A 19338-nucleotide genomic window follows, 5' to 3' on the forward strand; every position below is an offset into this window, starting at 1 on the left:
AGGAGTTTATGGGAAATGTGACCCCCCTTCCCCAAACCCCTATTAGCATATGCCTAATGAAGAATTGGGGTTATTTCATCATAACTCTGGGGTTTATTCTAGTTCATTCTTTCTGACAAAATCCTTCTTAGATGGACAAAACCATGTGCACTGCAGGGGGGCAGATGTAACATGTGCAGATAGAATTAGATTTGGGTGAGTTATTTTGTTTCTGTGCAGGGAAAATACTGACTGCATGATTTTACACTGCAATATAGATCTCACTTTGAAGAAAAACCCCACCCAAATCTAATTCTCTCTGCACAAGTTACATCTGCCCCACCCGCAGTGCACATGGTTTTGTCCATCTAAGAAGGATTTTGTCAGAAAGAATGAACTAGAATAACCCCCTCTGTATCAGCCACAATGACGTTTTTCAGAGGAATGGACCGCAGCAGGATAGATCTGGCCAAAGAGATGTACAATAAGTGTCAAATGATTGGCCAATATCCACAGTATGTCCTCCTGCGAGATCACAACAAATGGCCAGGCATTCTCTATAACAGGTATGTCCAACGTTTGCCCTCCAGATGTTGTTAAACTACACATCCCAGCATGCTTTGCCACAGTTTTGCTATTAGAGAATGCTAAAACTATTGCAAAGCATGCTGGGATGTGTAGTTTCACAACATCTGGAGGGCCAACGTTGGACATGCCTGCTCTATAACTTTAAACCTATAATACTTAAATAAAGCAGACATCATTTTTATTTTATCTGAAGGCAATCCTCACAATCACGAGCAGCAGGTGTCCGGCTTTCTTTCCAATTTCCCGCTATATGCTCTGACCCGTGTGTCTGTATAGACAGTCCTCCATTGCATTAAAGATTGTTACTTCTACTCTTGAATTCCTTTATACTGCACCTACACCCTGTATTCTGGTTACTTTAGTAATTATGGTATCTAAAGGGTTGTATGGGAAGGTATGATCCGGATAGCTGATAGACAACGTCTAGGTCAACAGTCAATAGGTTGACACGAAAAGATTGACATGCATAATGTTGGCATTGACAAAATGGTGACAAACGAAAAAGTCAACAAGAGTTTTTAGGGATTTTTTTTTACTTCATTTTAGGGATTTTTTCATACTTTACTTTCCACGAGAACTCTACGAGTTGACCTTTTAATGTGTTGATTTTTTTCTATTTCGTCATTTTGCTCATGTCGACTTTTTGATGTCAACCTAATGACTGTCAAACTAGACATTATCTGTTATACCATGCCCACTATGCTCATGGATACTGGGGGCAACCATATGCATAATATCTTTACTAGTATAATTAAATATATAACAATAACAAAAAAATAAATATTTTTGTCTCCTAGAAAAGACCTATGGGATTCCCGAGTCTCCCAACCAGATATGCCACCCTACCAACCCATGGCAATGGGAAATATCCACATGCAACGATGCATCACACAGGTCTGTGTCCAGTTACATTTGTATTTCAGCAGGAATGAATCCTGACAAAGGAAAAGTACAAATGCATTGGTGACTCTTTTTTTATTATTGTTTTTAACGTCAGATATAGCAAATCCATCCTTCCACCTACCCTCAGCTACTGTAGACTGTCAAGACCCACATCCCCCTTTTGGGCACATCCTCATTCATCAATGGCTCATGGTTACTCTCTTTTAAGGTGAGTAAGGAATTAAAGAATTCCCAAGTGTTTTTAAATGTTTTTTTTTTTTTTATTATTATTATTATTTTCCATAAATGTATTAAATAATGTGTTAAAATACAATATCCAAAATCCCCAGTTGATCTCTAGCAGACCTTACTAGTCAGCGGGGATCGACGTGGTGCCCGGGCCAGAGAAGGGTAAGTATAGACCAGCCATTTTACCCCCACTATCCGCATCATACCCCCACTACCCACGTCATACCCCCAGTATTCATGCCGGCGTGGAGTTGAGCACAGTGAGCCCGAAGCGTGGCGAGCGGACGCGTATCCGCATTGGGCATCGCCGCCTGCAGTTGTCAAAGTCGATAGCTGCAGACGGCGGAATGGTCAGCGATGCTGACTGTTCATAAATTAGGGGCATCGCCCACCTGAAGCTGTCGAAGTAGGGCATCGCCTGCCTGCAGCTGTCGAAGTCGATAGCTGCAGGCAGTGGAACGGTCAGCATCGCTGATTCATAAATTAGGCAGGAGGCAGGTGCGCAGTACAAAATATTGTCCCTGCGCTATGCATCCTGCCCCACACCGCCGCACGTTAGACACCCGCTCAGTGGGTGTCATAGATCAGGAGAAGCGCTATCCCCTGCCTTAACGCACGGGGATAGAGCATATTCTCCTGATCGAATGTTAATAAATCTACCCCTCTGTGAGAAGACCTATAAAACGTGCACTGTTGGGGGCACTTGAGGACCAGGGTTGAGAACCACTGATGTAGTATGTGTGTGGTTGTCGATGTCCATCATTTCTAGGGACATAACCTAGTCCTGAAGAACTCATATACTGTACATATTGTTGCTGTACTATACTATCACATATTCTAGCATCCGTGTGTATTTGGAAAGACTCAAGTCAAAATGCTGCAAAATTAATTGTTAGTGAAAATAAAAAAGAATCTGCTTATATTATAGTACTGAAATTATGATCAGCATTAGCTTATAATGTGTTATTTCAAACCTCAATAATAGTTGTACATTATATGGGGCAGGTTCAATTAGTTACAAGATCAGAACATTGCACTATGGGCCTGATTCAGACCGGCTCACTGGGCTGCTTATGTTCGCAGCCTAGCAAACAGGTAAACGCAGCCCGCCTGGAACAATGCCCCACCCACTGCGCGAATCCCCGCATTTGCATGTGAGGGGATGTGTACACTTACACATTCCTTTGCATGCATCCACACGGGTGAAAAATCATTGTAGACTGACTTATCTTGTCTGGAGAAAGCCGAACTCGGGGCAGGTGCTGTGACATCATCCGCCCACCCCGAGCAGGCATCACCACGCCTGCGTTCACAGGGGAAAGCCCAGCACTTTTATGGGCTCACCCATAAAATGCTGGGCGTTCCCTATGTTTCAGCCCCTTTCCCTCCCCTCACAGAACGAACGCCTGTGATACTCGCCGAAGCTGTTCACACAGGAGGTCTGCACATGTGCATATTTGTGCAGACCCCCATCATCGGCAAGGGGACCAAATTCGACCTGAACAGATCTGAATTACCCTCTGGGCGAGATTTAGTGGTTTGACCGTTTTTGAGAAAATGGTTTTTTTTTTCTCAAATCTCCCTATATTGCCGTTTTTTTAAATCGCATTTTTGCAGCGGATTCGCATATTTAATGAGGTGTGTATTCCGGCATAGAAAGTGCGATATAGGGCGATTTTCGGAATGAAAAAGTGTGATTTTTAGTCATGAAAAGGTGCGATTTTGCTGAAATGTGCGATTTTGTCATTTAAAAAAAAAAAAAAATGGCGTGAGGTCCCCCCTCCTGTACATAACCAGCCCCGGGCTCATTGAGCCGGACCTGGTTCCAAAAATACGGGGGACAAAAAGCGTAGGGTTCCCCCGTATTTCTGAAACCAGCCCCGGACTCTTGGACCAGTCCTGGTTCCAAAAATACGGGGGACAAAAAATCTGGGGGTCCCCCCTATTTTGAAACCAGCACCGGGCTCCAACAGCCCGCAGTGTCATGCCACAGCCGGGGGACATTTTTTACATAAGGTCCCCCGGCCGTACCATGAGCACCGTGGCTGGTCAGCCTTGGACGGGGTACCTGGAGGAGTGGGGACCCCCCCAAAAAAGGGGTCCCCCCCCCCCAGGCTTCACCCGTCCAGGGCTGAAGCCCGGGGCTGTCACCGGCGTCCCTGGTCATTGGACGCCGGCCTGATAGGGTTAAATTCACATTCCTAACATTGCTTAATACAGGAAAACTACAAGTGCCAGCAGACCTCCCCCGCATGCTGGGACTTGGAGAACCACAAGTCCCAGCATGCGGGGCATTAATGGGCCCGCTGGGACTTGTAGTCCACCTGTAAAAAGAATGTTAAAATAAAACACACAGAAAAGTAAAACTTTATTACATACACATCCACACACCTCATTTTTACAACAATATATTGTATTTTATATTGTATATTATATTGACCAGCGCTGGTCTCCCTTCTGCTGCAGAGCCGGCTCCCCCCGTACTGACAGCGGGGACAACCGGCTTTCTCCGATGCAGCTAACAGCTTCTGTCGCGTTGTCCCAGCGCAACAGAGGCTGAAAGCGTGATTGGGCGATGTGTTTCCATGGAGACGCATAGCTCAGCCCTGATTGGCTGAGCTATGCGTCTCCATGGAGACACATAAGCCGAAGACGCTCTCAGCCTCTGTTGCGCTGGGACAACGCGACAGAAGCTGTTAGCTGCATCGGAGAAAGCCGGTTGTCCCCGCTGTCAGTACGGTGCGATTTCGCAGCAAATCCCGCATCTCATTAATTATGCGAATTCTGGAAAAAGTGCGAAAACTGACGTTTTTGCAATAAAAATCGCCATAAACCCAACATCGACCTCTAATAAATGTCACCCTCTATGTGCAAGTATTAGAATGTCTGTGTACTACAGTAGGTAATTGTCACACTCCCCTCAGTGAGGCAGGGAAAGGCTTTTCTACACTAACATCCCCTGGCATGTCCTCACAAGGGGCCAATGGAATCTGCAATGTTGTGTGTCCTGTTTCTTCTTATGACTCATACATTTCCTTGTGAACTTACTCTAATTGGAAACTGTCCACTTCTGGTATTAACTAATTTATTGTGCTTTATTCTTCAAGGGCTGACAATAGGATCCATTATGGCAGAGAAACACATACACTTGCTGAAAAGCCTCCCCACCAAATGGATATAAACATTAAATTAGAACCCAACTCACTGGCACTAGGATGTCCTTCCTCTGCACACCCCCACTGCCTCGATTTGAAGTATAATGGTCCAATGGACCTCAGGCATCATCAACCTTTATTAGTACCTAGGACAATGTTAGATGAAAGTTCCAGCCTTTCCACCAGAGGCGAGCAGTTGCCAAGCGCCTGGCAAAGTTAATGCAGAGTTACAGTTATGTCATTACAATAAGAGCCTATTACTTTCTGTTTGTTTGCAAATGCAATTGCCATTTTCTAGACTACAGAGCTGCTAATGTTAGCAAGTGAAGCTGCTGGCCTGTAATAAAAATATACGCAACCAGAGCCGTCACAAACTTATTCTCAATTGTGTACATCGGAACATTGGAGCCAAAGCTTGGTTTATGGGTACACAGACTGGACACAGCAGTAGCAACTCAAATGCCATATTTTTACATGAATGAGCTCACACCCGTCAGCAGCTGTATGCCCCACAAATGGGCATGACACTCCTGTGTTTTACTATCCATTCCCCATAAACTCCCTGTGAACACCTCCAAATGGTAATTTCTGGTAATCACGGCACATGTACTGTCAGACTATAATTGCTCTATTGCATGGTATATTTAAAATCTACTATGTGTGTGGTCCTACAAGTGCACAGTTAGTATTTCTATACAAATGTTCCTGATGTTTATTACTTTGCCACTTTTTAAGGCCATAGGGAAAAGAGCTTCAGTTTAGTATATCGAAGCATCTTTCAAGAGGCTTTTATTTCTCAAAATGGATCAAATAAAGAAACAATAGAATATGAATGCACTATTTCTAGTACCTTTAACCTAGCGTTATACTATGTACAATAATTAACAGATAAGATGAAATTCAGGTATACAGATCTTACAGTTAGGGAGGTTTATCCCGGCTTATTTTTTCAATGCCGGGATTCGGGATTGAAAAACTGGTAATCCCAGGATTCCTGGGATTGGCCTCCTGATGTTAGGGAATGTGGTTGAAGGACTGGGGGGCCCACTGCAAAAGGACAGGTAACTTTGGGCAGACGTGGAGGGGTGAGGACAGTGCATGGCTGTGCAGCGTGTCCTCTAACATCACTGCTGGTGCTCAGTGCTGCCCAGGTGAAAGGGTTAAATTTGCATGCACATTTCAATCTCAAAATCCCGTGATTGGAGACTCCAATCCCAGGATTCAAATCCCGAACAAAAATGCCCTAAATCCCAGGATCCCACTGATCCCGATCCCAGAATTGGCATCCCTACAAACAACTGTGAGAGACAGAATGTGGGGGGTGAGGGGGGATACAGGAAATCACAATGTATGATTTTTAAACAATTTATTTGTATATTCTTGCGGAAAATTAATATTTGGACAACAACCAACCACCAAGATTTCTGGCTCTCACAGACCTGCTACTTATTTAAGAAGCTCTTCTATCCTCCACTTGTTAGCTGTATAAATGGCACTTGTTTGCACTGGTTATCTGTATAACACCTATCCACACCCACAAACAGTCAGACTGCAACCTCTCCACCATGGGCAAGAATAGAGAGCTGTCCAAGGACACCAGGGACAAAATTGTAGAGCTGCACAAGGCTGGGATGAGCTACTTGACAATAGGCTAGCAGCTTGGTGAGAAGAGATCAACTGTTGTTGCAATTATAAAAAAATGGAAGATATACAAGATCACTGACAATTTCCTTTGACCTGGGGCTCCATGCAAGATCTCCCCTCCTGGGGTATCAATGATCTTGAGAATGGTGAGGAATCAACCTAGAACTACACAGGGGGACCTGATCAATGTCCTCAAGAGAGCTGGGGCCACAGTCACAAAGGTTACCATTAGATTTAAATCCTGCAGTGCCTGAAAGATCCCCCTGCTTAAGCCAGTACATGTCCAGACCCATCTACGGTTTGCCATTGACCATCTGGATGATCCAGCGGAGGATTGGGAGAATGTCATGTGGTCAGATGAGATCAAAATAGAACTTTTTGGTATAAACTCCACTCGCCGTGTTTGGAGGGAGAAGAACGATGAGTGTCATTCCAAAAACACCATACCCACTGTGAAGCATGGGGGTGGAAACATCATGCTTTGGGGCTGCTTTTCTGCAAAGGGGACAGGATGACTGATCCGTGTTAAGGAGAGGATGATTGGGGCCATGTATCGTGAGATTTTGGCCAAAAACCACCTTCCCTCAGTAAGAGCATTGAAGATGGAACGTGGCTGGGTCTTCCAGCATGACAATGACCTCAAACACGCTGTCTGGGAAACTATGGAGTGGTCCGTACTAAGCATTTCAAGGTCCTGGAGTGGCCTAGCCAGTCTCCAGACCTCAACCCAATTGAAAATCTGTGGAGGGAGTTGAAAGTCCGTGTTGCCCGGTGACAGCCCCAAAACATCTAGAGAAGATCTGCATGAAAGAGTGGGCCAAAATACCTGCTACAGTGTGTGTGTGCAAACCTGGTCAAGAACTACAGGTAACATTTGACCTCTGTAATTGCCAATCTAGGTTATATTATAAAGTATTGAGTTTAATGGTATGTACACACGGTGAGATGTGCCTTGAGATGCGATCCCCAATATGATCAGATCGGATCGAAAGGGACATCCGATTTGCATACAATCTTGACTATATAGTGCAGATCTGCACTATATAGTCAAGGCAGCCAAGACTTTCTGGCTTGCGATACGTGAACGCGGATCGGGATCGCAAGTGTTAAAACCCTTGCGATCTGCATCCGATGCCGATCCGATGTTGACTATATCGTCAACATCGGAAGGCAAATTGTACCGTGTGTACACACTATAACTTTTTAATTGTCTAAATATTTATTTTCCACAAGAAAATACAAATAAATTGTTTAAAAATAATACAATGTGATTTCCTGTAAAAAAAAATGTCCACATTCTTTTCTCACAGTTGAAGTGTACCTATGATGGAAATTACAGACCTCTCTCATCTTTTTAATTGGGTCAACGTGCACAATCGGTGGCTGTCCAATTACTTTTTTGCCCCACTGTAACTGTACAGCAGCAATTTGTATCTGACCAGAGTACCCACATCTAATCATCACCATCAACTTATTTATCTGCAGGGATATTGCTCCTAACCAGCATATATTTGGCACAGCTACTTGTTCTGCATTAGACTCTTCAATTTATATGGTCCAATATGTTTCCTTAGTGAAACTAATTTATACCAACTGCGCCACCTATTGATGCAGCTAAACTTTTATTTTATATTAGAATTGTTTCTCTTGTCAGCATTTCAGGGATACAAGAGATCTGGTAATGTAAGTGATTACTGTTGCACTGCCCATGGGGAAAGCAACAATAAGTTTCTTTTCATGTATGGCTCTACACTCTTATTCAGTACACTGTGGTGTTGGGGGAATACCAAATGGTGATTATAATGTTAAATGAATATCTGTGTACAAGACTCCTGATTACATCTACTAAAACTGAAAGTGTACGCATTACTTATATCCAGGGCCGGTGTAAGGCTTCTCAGCACCCTAGGCAAAACTTCAACCTACTGCACTCCCCCCCCCTCCCTAAAATTCCGGAATGGCGGGGAGGCTCCTAAAAATGTGGGTGGTCCTCCCTGCCTCCCAGGAAGGAGGGCAGTCCCATGCTTTCTTTGGAGGCCTCCTTTCGCCACCTACAACAGAGTATAAGGAAGGGGAGCAGCAATTTAGGGAAGTATGCCTCAAGGAAAAGTATGGAGGTGAGGTCTTAGAAGTTCCACAGCAGCCATCTGCACTAAGTACAACAAGAATCCTCATAGACATCCCTTATTTTTTGATAAGCAGACTTGGTGCGCCCCCCCCAGATCCCTGCACCCTAGGCGGTTGCCTCAAGCTGCCTAATGGTAAAGCCGGCCCTGCTTATATCAGCCATTAACATTTGCATTTTTGTTTAGGTTTGTTGGGTTAGGTAGTGTAGAGTAACGAAGGTTGAGGCAGGTGGGGCAGTTTGGAGATCAGGAACAACGTAAGTTATTTTTATTGGTCTGATATGTCATTACTTGTTTGATTTTTATAGTCTGCAAAATTTCTACCTTAGTCTTTCTTTTCTGTTGTTTCCTTTGATATGTTCTCTACATATCCTAGTGAGTACTAGGTCAATGCATGTACTATATATAATGTATTTTCTTTTTACTTGTGCACTTTGTATTGCTGTCTTCATTTATGCCAGACCCTTGTAAAATTTTCTAATGCTGGACATGTTTGTCTTGTCTCAGTTTTATTGTATTTTTGTGGGTGTACATTTCCCCCCCCCCAAAAAATAATGTATTGCATTGCATGAGATCCCTAGAGACACAAGTGTGGGTCTTTCCCCTATAACAGCCACCCACTCTTCCCTACACACCAGTGCTTAGAATGCCACAGTTCTTAAACTTGGGGCTAATACAACTGGAGAACACCCGATAATTGGCCGGAATACGTTGGCACAGAATGACACAGCACTATACTGGATAGCCAAAAGGTAACGCACAAAAATTGTTTACTTGCAAGCTGACTTAGTCTTAGGCTGGAGGTAGTGGAAGCTAGCATAGAAGTCACTAAAGTGGAAGATAGTGAAGGAGGCGGGAGGCAATTGAGTTTTTTTAGCTTGCTGGAAGAGTAGTAAGGAAAAAAAACCCACTGGGAAATGCAACACAGAATAGCAAACTAAGGTGATTAGTAAAAGCCTGGGGCTGGGTTCCAAAACAGTAAAAGTTTCCAAAATGCAGACATAGCAGTGTTCTTGCAGGAAAACACCAGGAATCTGGAATCTATAAAACAGATCAGCGACTTACACTGAGGTATCAGCTATAACCAGGGGTGTCGACAGCTCTGCTGAGCCCTGCTAAAAATGACAGGGCATGGCCAATGTTCGTGGAAAACGTTCCATTTTTTGGGACATTCCCAAGTCCCGCTAGGGGCCGGCAGTGTCCCACGGATGGGGGGACAGTTCTGAGTGTCATTGTCCCATATCACAAATGAATAGATGTTGTGCGCATGCACACAGTGTCTATTCCTGAAGCCAGAGGGGCTGGGGGCATAGCCAGCAGCTCACGGAGCTGCTGGGCATGCCCCCACAGTGGCGAAAATGCAGCGCAGCAAGTACAGGCCACGCCCCATTCCCACTAGACCACATCCCCCAAAATTTTGTTGCGCACACTGTCCCTCCTTGAAGGCATCAAATGTTTGGAGGTATGGTGTTACTACAATATTAGTACTATTAGTCAGTTGTGAGTAGTAGCAGGAGTTGGATATCAAGATATCGATAGGGCGCTTTGGGGAATAAGCGGTTTAACCCAAGCAGCAGCAATTTATCAGGGGTGTCAAGCCCTTAAACAGAAATGCAAAACAAAGAAAGAAGGTGGTATGCTGCGCTTAACAGTTGAAAAATATATACTGTAGATGGTAGTTAAAAATAAATAAACATTTAATAAACATGTATAGAAAACTATGAACATAGCATGCTTAATTGATTAAAAATAAAATATATTGATAAGAAGGTGCATATTAAGAGTGTGTAATAGCCACCCATGACCTTTGATCCTGAATTGTCCAATAAGCAATAAATGGAATCCAAATGGGGGGGCGGGGGTTTGTGCAAAAGTCTGTTGGTACCAATGGGATACAAATGCCTCCGATAAATGGCGAGGTGGCGTTCCTCCGTTGAGATGGCAGAGGCTGTATGGTTGCAGCAAGCTGCAAATTGCCGGTCTCTCTTTGTGCCAATGAATGAGGGCACGGTCCTGATGGTGCTATGGATTCAATTGAACTCTGTAGCAGTCAGCAGAGGATAACGGTATATCCTACATATTTTTCAACTGTTAAGCGCAGCACACCACCTTCTTTCTTTGTTTTGCATTTCAGTTGTGAGTAGGCCATAATTGCACTTATATTAATACACCACCCCAATGGCTGGTATAATTCCATTCCCATGGCTAAAATTTTGTAGCATGATAAGGGAATACAGATACTGCGTATTGAACTAATGGGTCACATCTGCTACTAATATTATTAATTATTGCTAGTAACTGTCCTTGTAGATAAACTCATAAACCTTGTTTGATCACTTCAGTGTGATTGTGTCCTATGGTGAGCCACATCTGCTTTCTCTATTAATCTATACCGCAAGATATGACTTATTTCCTTAGTAACTCTGAACAGCTTTGCAGAACTAAAGTGCTAGTCACAGTAACGCAGTAATAATGGACATTTGTGAAAAAAATACTAAAAGGAGGTTAAAGAGATTCATTGCCTTCTATGTAAAGTCTGATGATCATTCTTGCCCTTGAAAGACCCCTGCTCACATTTTTCCCTCAGGCCTTTCACTTTCACATACATCAATCTGGCTTTATTCTGGGAGGGTGGAGAAAACATTTCTCATACAAATTCAAGAATGTTTAACAGTTTCTATTGTAAGCTCATTGTTTTGTGTCACTAGCAACTGACATTAATGATATATTTTTGTTGCAATTGTTACGTATTCATTTTTCATTCCGTCCAGTGATTTTATAGAATTTGTGTTACATGCAGGACCACCAAGAGAACAGCCAGTCTATGACACTAAGGGACATTGCTATGCCGAAAAGATGGCAGTTTTCAACATGAATAGATCGGAAGGGGTTCCAATCTATTCAATCCAAGCTGTCTTTTTGCGGCAGGTCGAAATGTTCCTATCTACCAAAAACCAGGTGGATTGACGGAATAGCTGCTAATCCACCTGTTTTTGTCGGAAACACAGCCAAAACCAAAAACATGCTGGACTGAGTCAGGGAGAATGGCGCCAGGTGAGCAGCAGCAGCTTACACGCCACCGTACTCCTGTCCGCCACCGGCCGCCACCTCCTGTACCTTCCAGCCGCCTCCCATCGCTGCCCATATCTGGCACGCCACACTCACAAACCCCGGCCCAGTCCAGCCTTCTGCCGCTTCCCATCGCTGTGCTCACCCGGTCGCTGCATTAGCCAGGTGAGCATCAATCAGCGACCAAATCTGACATCCGGATTTGGCCGTTGATTGAATAATGGATGCTGGATCCATTCCAGAAAAAGAACGTTGGAATGGATCCGGCATCAATTGAATATACCGGATATGTAAAAAATGTTAGCTCACATGTTATCTTGTGTTTATTGGTAACACTGGTTTTAAATGAAATAACGCATATCACACTGTGTGTTTACAAATGTAATGCTATGTGGAGTTTGTTGCCACTGTTAATAAAAATACTTACAGACCCCAAACTGTAAATTATCAGTCCCTATAGCAGTAGTGACATTGAATTGTAGAAATGTCAGATTTCTAAACCTTAGTCAGCAATACCAGGCCATAGTTAATTTCAAATTTACCCTAAGTCTTCCATGGTTACTGTATGTACAAATCAATTCTCCCGAACAAGTGAGAGACTGAAGGAGGGTAGGAAGATCTCCAGAGGCAAGGGTTAACTGCACTTGCAACTTTCACGTGGTATTTAAGGAACAGCTTCTTATATATTGAAATGGGTAAATCCATTAGACTTAAGCTGTCCATACATTTGGGCCCTTTTACCAAATTCGGGCCAAGAAACCAGGATTCAGCAGGATCTAGCAGCACTTGCTGGTGGTCGGCAGTTGCAGAGGTATTGCTTGCGTAGCTGCATTTGATACCTCGGATTAGTGTAATTGGGGTTTTAGAATTCAACCCTTAGGAGTAGAAGGGTGAGGAGATCCTTATTATTTCAGGAATCTTTAGCACAAGCACCAGAGTCTCGCAAAAAGAAAGGCACGACCACCATTTATGAGAGCATGGACCCTAATTGAAGTAAGGCAGGAAGACATATTAGTTGAATACAAAGAAGGGGGGTTTGGATCCGCACAGACTTTATTAGTAGATTAGAACATTCTAGAAAAACATCTATTTGGACCAAAATGTTGGACTACTTTTGTAAATTTTTGTAGTCTCAGATTGGTGGTGCGCCCAACATTTGTCTTACCATTTGCCTCTTGCAAACAAACCCCCTTCTTTTCATATTAGTTGAATAGTAATATCTCTTTAACCTACAACTTAATAGCTTATGACGGAGTAAGAGCAAACATTGAAAAATACAACTCCACCAGTCCTTGTTAATATCAATGCTTTGTTCCCTGTAAGTTAAAGGTGACGGAGGGATGAAAACACATATCTACACAAATTATAGAATTAAAATATCATGTATTGAGGATGATTCTTTTGTAGAGGGACATCAATGGTGCCCTACTTTGTGTATAGTGCTTGGAGAGCGAATGATGACATAGTTTAATATAAAACCAAACAAATGGGAATAACAGTTTTGATCCCTCTCAAGTCACTTCAACATTTTTAACTGAGTATCAATGTATTTAGGTTGTATGGCTTAACATTTTTCAAACTCAGTTATAAATCCTGACAGCCTCCATTGTCTGTGATGGGATTAACAGCTCTCCTATGGAGTTTCATGAAAACAAGAACCAGCACTGGAGGGGCCGCAAGCCTTTGAAGATACATGGAATACAGGTGAAGAAGTATGAAGCCTGGTAAAGTAATAAAGTGGAAGGTGATAGTGCACCAGCCAATCAACTCTGTTATTTTTGAAACATAGCTGATTGGCTGGTACTTTATGACCTTTCAATTTATCACTTTACCAGGGGTAATACACCTGCCCCATTGTCTCAAGCTGCTGGCAGAAAACAGCCAAGTGCAAGCTGCAGTGAATAAGGTAATGGGCAGAATTATAAAGGGCCTTGCAGAGGAATAGCTCCAGTCAGCAACCTCCTCCAATTGAGGGGGTGTGGGGAGAGAGGCACCCTGCTGTATGAATGCTATAAGCGCCTGTGAGGGGTGTGAAGATGCTGATGGTGCAGAAACAGGAGCTGCATATGCCACTCTAATAGGCCACTGAATCATGTCTATGTAAGTAGGAAGAGCCAATGAGCTGCTAGTGGGAGCTGTGCTGAGAATAGTGGTACTAGGAGTAAAATTTAAAAAATCACCGATGGCAGTGGGGTGCCTGATCAGCTGAGGGCAGTTGTGCTATGTATAAATAAAACTGATGTAAGGAGGTCATTCAAGATCAACCTGAAAACACTCATAGCATCAGGGCCAGATTAACAATGGGCCTGATGGAGCTGTAGCTCCAGGCCCACTCTTCAACTAGGCCCATTTTGTAGCTGAGGGCCAGGGCTTTCCAATGTCACTAGCCCCCCCCGGAACCGGAGATACCGCCGGGAAAACCTGGAACATTTTCCCTATTGGATAACATGGGACCCGCTAATTCGGATGGCTGACAGGTCCCCCTCCGGCATCACAGAAGCTCGAGGTTGATCTTAGTCGAACCCAAATCGCTGGACCATCAATCTGATACCAGGCTGGTCCATATGGGTTAATTGGTTACCAGTAAACAGAATTTTACATTTCTGAATAGTAATTTCATGGCTGTTCATGTTATTTGAGGGCAGATTTTTCTGGAACCAAACGGCCCAGTTTCAAAATCTCATTTGAAGCCCACTCAACAGATATGATACTAGTCTCATGGAAGTGGGTCAGTTGGTTCCGAAGATATAGGCGGTTAAACGATATAGCTGGTTAAAGGGGGGGGGGGGGTTTCTCTCCTCATCACGACAAAAAATGCAGGGACAAGGCTGGTTTGAAAGGGGCCATCCCGGAAATGTCCCTGGATGATCATGGGACCACATTCCTGGGTAAGTCCCTGCATTTTCTGGTGTGAAAGGGGTATTATTTCAAATAGCCAGGACCTGCCCGGCTGTCAATGGCTGTCACTTCTGCCGGGCGGCTGTCCCCCAGTTACTGTGTGCATGTACACCCCCATGGCTATGAGCATGTAATCCCACATGGCAACGAGCATGGAACATCTGGTAAAGAGCATGTAGGTAAGCAGCACTTATGTAGCATCATTTTTAATAGGCATTATGGTGTTTGGCATAATACGTAATGGAAATGAAGGTGTGTGGCTTAACATGTAATGGGCATTGTGGTGTCATTTTTTAATGCACGCCCACATGGCAACGAGCATGGAACCCCTGGTAAAGAGCATGTAGGTAAGCAGCACTTATGTAGCATCATTTTTAATAGGCATAATGGTGTTTGGCATAATACGTATTGGAAATGATGGTGTCATTTTTTAATGCATGTCTTTGGCGCGCAATGCCCCTGTTTATGAAGCATATTGTGAATTTTTGTTCAATCTGTTTGGTATAGTGTGTATTTTGGCTCAATCCATGTGAATTTAGCCTTAATCTGTGTGGCATAACATGAATTTTGACTCAATCCGCGTGCCATAGTGAGAATTTTGGCTCAGTCAGTGTGAATTTTGGCTCCTTCCATGTGGCATAATGTGTAAGAGGTACATTATGAGGGGGTTAGTATTGTGTTGCATGATTTGTATAAGGGGTATATGGTGTGGTAAACTTAGGTGACCACATAAAAGGTGCTGAAGTGTTGTCTACCAAGTTTTGGCTTTCAGTATTTTTACCTTGAAAATGGGGTCCAGGAACCACGAAACGTTGGACACAATAAAAGCACTTTAAAAAAATCCTGTGAGTGCCGCTGCCTGCTAGCCTGCTGTATACTACAGATTCTCTCCAGAGGGCACCCGGGTTGCTGCAATCTCATTTAAGTGAGTGCCGGGCTGAAGATTTCAAGTATATATATATATATCAACACAAAAATCTCTAAAATTGCGCTATTTAGTTTATACTTTTATCGGTCGCTGTTAACACTCAGTCCCCTACTAGTAGGACTGTAAACACCTTCTATACCACACAATAGTGTCTTCAGCGCCCTGTTTTTGTAATGTCCATACACCATATACAGTAAAATATGCAATAAAACAGTGATAAAATTAAATACACTTCTGAAGTAGTTCTTTTGAAGAAATTTTTCTTTTTATTTTGAAAACGTGATCAAATACCCAACGCGTTTCGCCTCAGTAAGAAGCTTCATCAGGGGTTTGTGATCTATAATAGTATACATACAATCACATTTTAGGACATTACATACATAAAAAAATACATAAAAAAGATTTTTTTGCATAGGAAGTATATACAAAAAATTATATATACATATAATATTACAGCAGCAATGACATATATATATACACATAGATGGGAGGAACAGGCTTATGGATAGTCTATTATGATATTTTGATATTTTCTTCTTTGATTGGCTCATTATACTTATTTCTTTATAGAATTTATTAGAATTCATATATACATACACATATATACATATATATATATATATATACACAGAATTGTATACTTGGTTCTTCATATATTTATATGGTACATACCTTTTTGTTAAGAATGTAACGTTAAACACCCTTCCGAGTCGGGACTTATTAGATAGTAGACGGAACCGGGTTTATCTGTGTAGGCCCAATGGTTTTTTTTACCCAGATGGAACCTGGTGGGTTTGTACAGAGATAATAGTCTTTTTATATATATAGTGTCAGAATAGTATATATATATATATATACATAAACACACACATATACATATATATATATATATATATATATATAGATGCATACACAGACGCATATACATACACATACATACAGATAAGGTCCTATTAAATGTTATATTCATTGTACATACCTTATTTATACATAGACATTATATGAGGTAGTAAATTCCCTTCAGAAGAACATCTTTAAAATACGGTGGACTTTCTGAAGAAAACATAATGTGGGGTTCATTTTTTAATTATACAAGTATATCTTATTTAGATCTAAAATACTGGGCCCATTCTCTATTACATACCTCCTAGAACTTAATAGGTAGCATGTCCAATGTTAAAATCAAATTTCATTAGATCCACAGAGTAATCTGATCCATAGGTTTAGATTTTCAACCATAAGGTCATAAAACAACAAAAAGACATATATATATATATATGTAACATAAAATTGTATTTATAGCTGGTACTGCATTTTGCAATTTACTTAGAACTAAAAAATAAAAATTAAAAAATAATTATTGGTATCTTACCCTTAAGTATGGGACATGTGTGCTCTCCTGAGGATCCAAGTGGCAAGTGAGTGGATGCTAGTTAGATCAGAGTATATATAGGGGACTGCCTATGACATCATTTCCCCTTAGTCCAATCAATTCAAGTGATTTCATTTTTTATTTATATTTATATATATATTTTTCTTATATTAATTTCTTATATATTAGTTTAGTATGTGAATAAGCAATTGTGTGTGAATTAGGTGATTTAATTTATTAAGTGGTGTAAGAATATACATATATTTTCAAAAACGCCCCATAATGCATTGCGTTTCGTTATTTTTTAAAATATTCTTTTTTATGGCTTTAGAGGTATCTTAGAGTTGTATGACCAGGAGTGAGGGAGCCATTATTAAGTCCGCACATTATCTATTTTAATTATTCCCTAATAGGGTTCTTAAATCATTTAGTTTGTATTAGATAAGCGGTTTGCGTTCCACTCGATGCGGGGTGGAACGCACCGCCATCTTACCCGGAAGTCACATACGGAAGTATGTGATCCGCCGGTTATATTAGTCGTGCGTCGCTGGGGATTGTTTGTACTTTCTATGTGTTCCATCCACCTCTAGTGGGGACACATCTCTCATGTCTGGCTCTACAATAGTTATCTAAAGGGGCTATATTTACCTATTATCAGTTGTAACGCTATGCCATATTTTTAAAGTTAACCTAATTTTTTGTATATATATATTTATATATTAGTGTAATATTTAACAGTGGTGTGAATTTTAATATAAATTTAAGCTGATTGCAAAATTCCAGTCTCAACTTTACAAATAATGATAATACATTGTTTCCACATAAATTAACAATAACAAAAATAGTTTTTTACATAGAAAAAATAAATAATACATAAAGAATCGTATAAATACATAAATAATACCAAATCATTATATATAAAAAAATTCATTAGTTAATGAAAAGACAGTGATCCATAGATAAAAAATCATGACACATTGGAAAATAATTTCATGACCCATAATAATACGTATTGGAATAGTTCATTAGTTGGTATATACAAATTTATAATGCAATTCATACAGGTATTTAGCAGGAATAATTTCATACATAATATTAAAATTTACATACATCCTATAAAAGGAATCCAAGAGATGTATGTACATCTCTCATATAGTATATCCAATTTTTAAAGATAGAATAATATGACCATTTTTTAATAAATTTTAACAAGATGCAAAAGCTATTTATAATACAGGTTGAGTATCCCGTATCCAAAATGCTCGGGACCAGGAGAATTTTGGATAATGGATTATTCCGTATTTCGGAATATTTTAATATTTCAATGATGTATTTTGAAGTATCTTGCATTTATGCTGTATAAACACATAATATACACACAAATATATTTTATTACCACATAAAATACACACAAACATATTTTAATTGTTCAAAAAACAAGGTTTCAAAACGTGAAACAAAATGTGTGTACTATCTCAGCACTGAATTTGAATGCCAAGCAATCATTGTCTTGCACATATATAGTGCCAGTTACATATCATGTCCCCAGTGATGCTGTTACATATGTCCCCAGTGAGTTTTTAGTAAAAAAAAAATTTTTTGTCACTTTCTGGAATGTCCGTATTTCGGAATAATTCGGATAACGGATATTCGGATACGGGATACTCGACCTGTACTTATAGGAAGGCTGTCACTTCAATATTCTCATTGAGCCCCTTAGGGACTAAAGTGTCCAATGTGAAAATCCAGTAGGACTCTCTCATAGCCAGGGTGCGGTCTTTATCGCCACCCCTGGGATCGTCTTTGACATGTTCCAAGACTGAAAAACGGAATGTACATACTTCTGAGTTATGCTCTTGTTCAAAATGTCTAGGGACACTGTGATTTCGTACTTTATTTTTTATATTTCTTAAATGCTCTTGGATGCGAATTTTTAGGCATCTTTTTGTTTTACCCACATACCATTTATTACAGCCACATTTGGCTAAATAGACTACGTATGTTGATTCACATGTCACAATCCCACTGAATCTACACTCCTTTTTCAAATTTTCAGGAATCTTCGGACCTTGTTTTTCTATGTATTTACAGCAAATACACCTATTGCATGGGTATAGGCCTTTTCTTTTAGGGAATATGGAGATGGTAGGGACTAAATTGGTTTTTGTTATTCCCGTACTACTTAATTTGCTCGGTGCTAATATACTTTTGAAGTTTTTTGCCTTCTTAAAGACAATATCCGGTTTATCCGGCAAATGAGGTCCCAAAACAGGGTCTAGTTTAAGCAAATACCAGTGTTTATTTAAACATTTTTTTATTTTATTATGTTCTTGACTGAATTGGGTGATAAATGGCCTAATTTTCGTTTCGTTAGGACGGTTCTCTTTTTCTTTTATGAGATCCATTCTAATAGCCAATGAAGCTTTTTTCTGATCCTGTCTGATGTTA

General features: G+C 41.1%; 1 protein-coding gene across 1 annotated transcript in view; it reads left to right on the plus strand.

Annotated features, from left to right (window-relative positions):
* The window catches only part of MEF2B (myocyte enhancer factor 2B), a 37036-nt gene extending 31296 nt beyond the window's left edge, over nt 1-5740 (plus strand). The window contains exons 7-9 of the mRNA XM_083158286.1: nt 1365-1461; nt 1565-1678; nt 4806-5740. Of these exons, the coding sequence (XP_083014412.1) occupies nt 1365-1461; nt 1565-1677 (210 nt within the window). The 3' untranslated portion in view covers nt 1678; nt 4806-5740. The remainder of the gene's footprint in view (nt 1-1364; nt 1462-1564; nt 1679-4805) is intronic.
* The last annotated feature ends 13598 nt before the right edge of the window (nt 5741-19338 follow it).

This window comes from Crinia signifera, chromosome 1 (genome assembly GCF_055691185.1).
Source record: "Crinia signifera chromosome 1, ASM5569118v1, whole genome shotgun sequence".
NCBI classification, from domain to species: domain Eukaryota; kingdom Metazoa; phylum Chordata; class Amphibia; order Anura; family Myobatrachidae; genus Crinia; species Crinia signifera.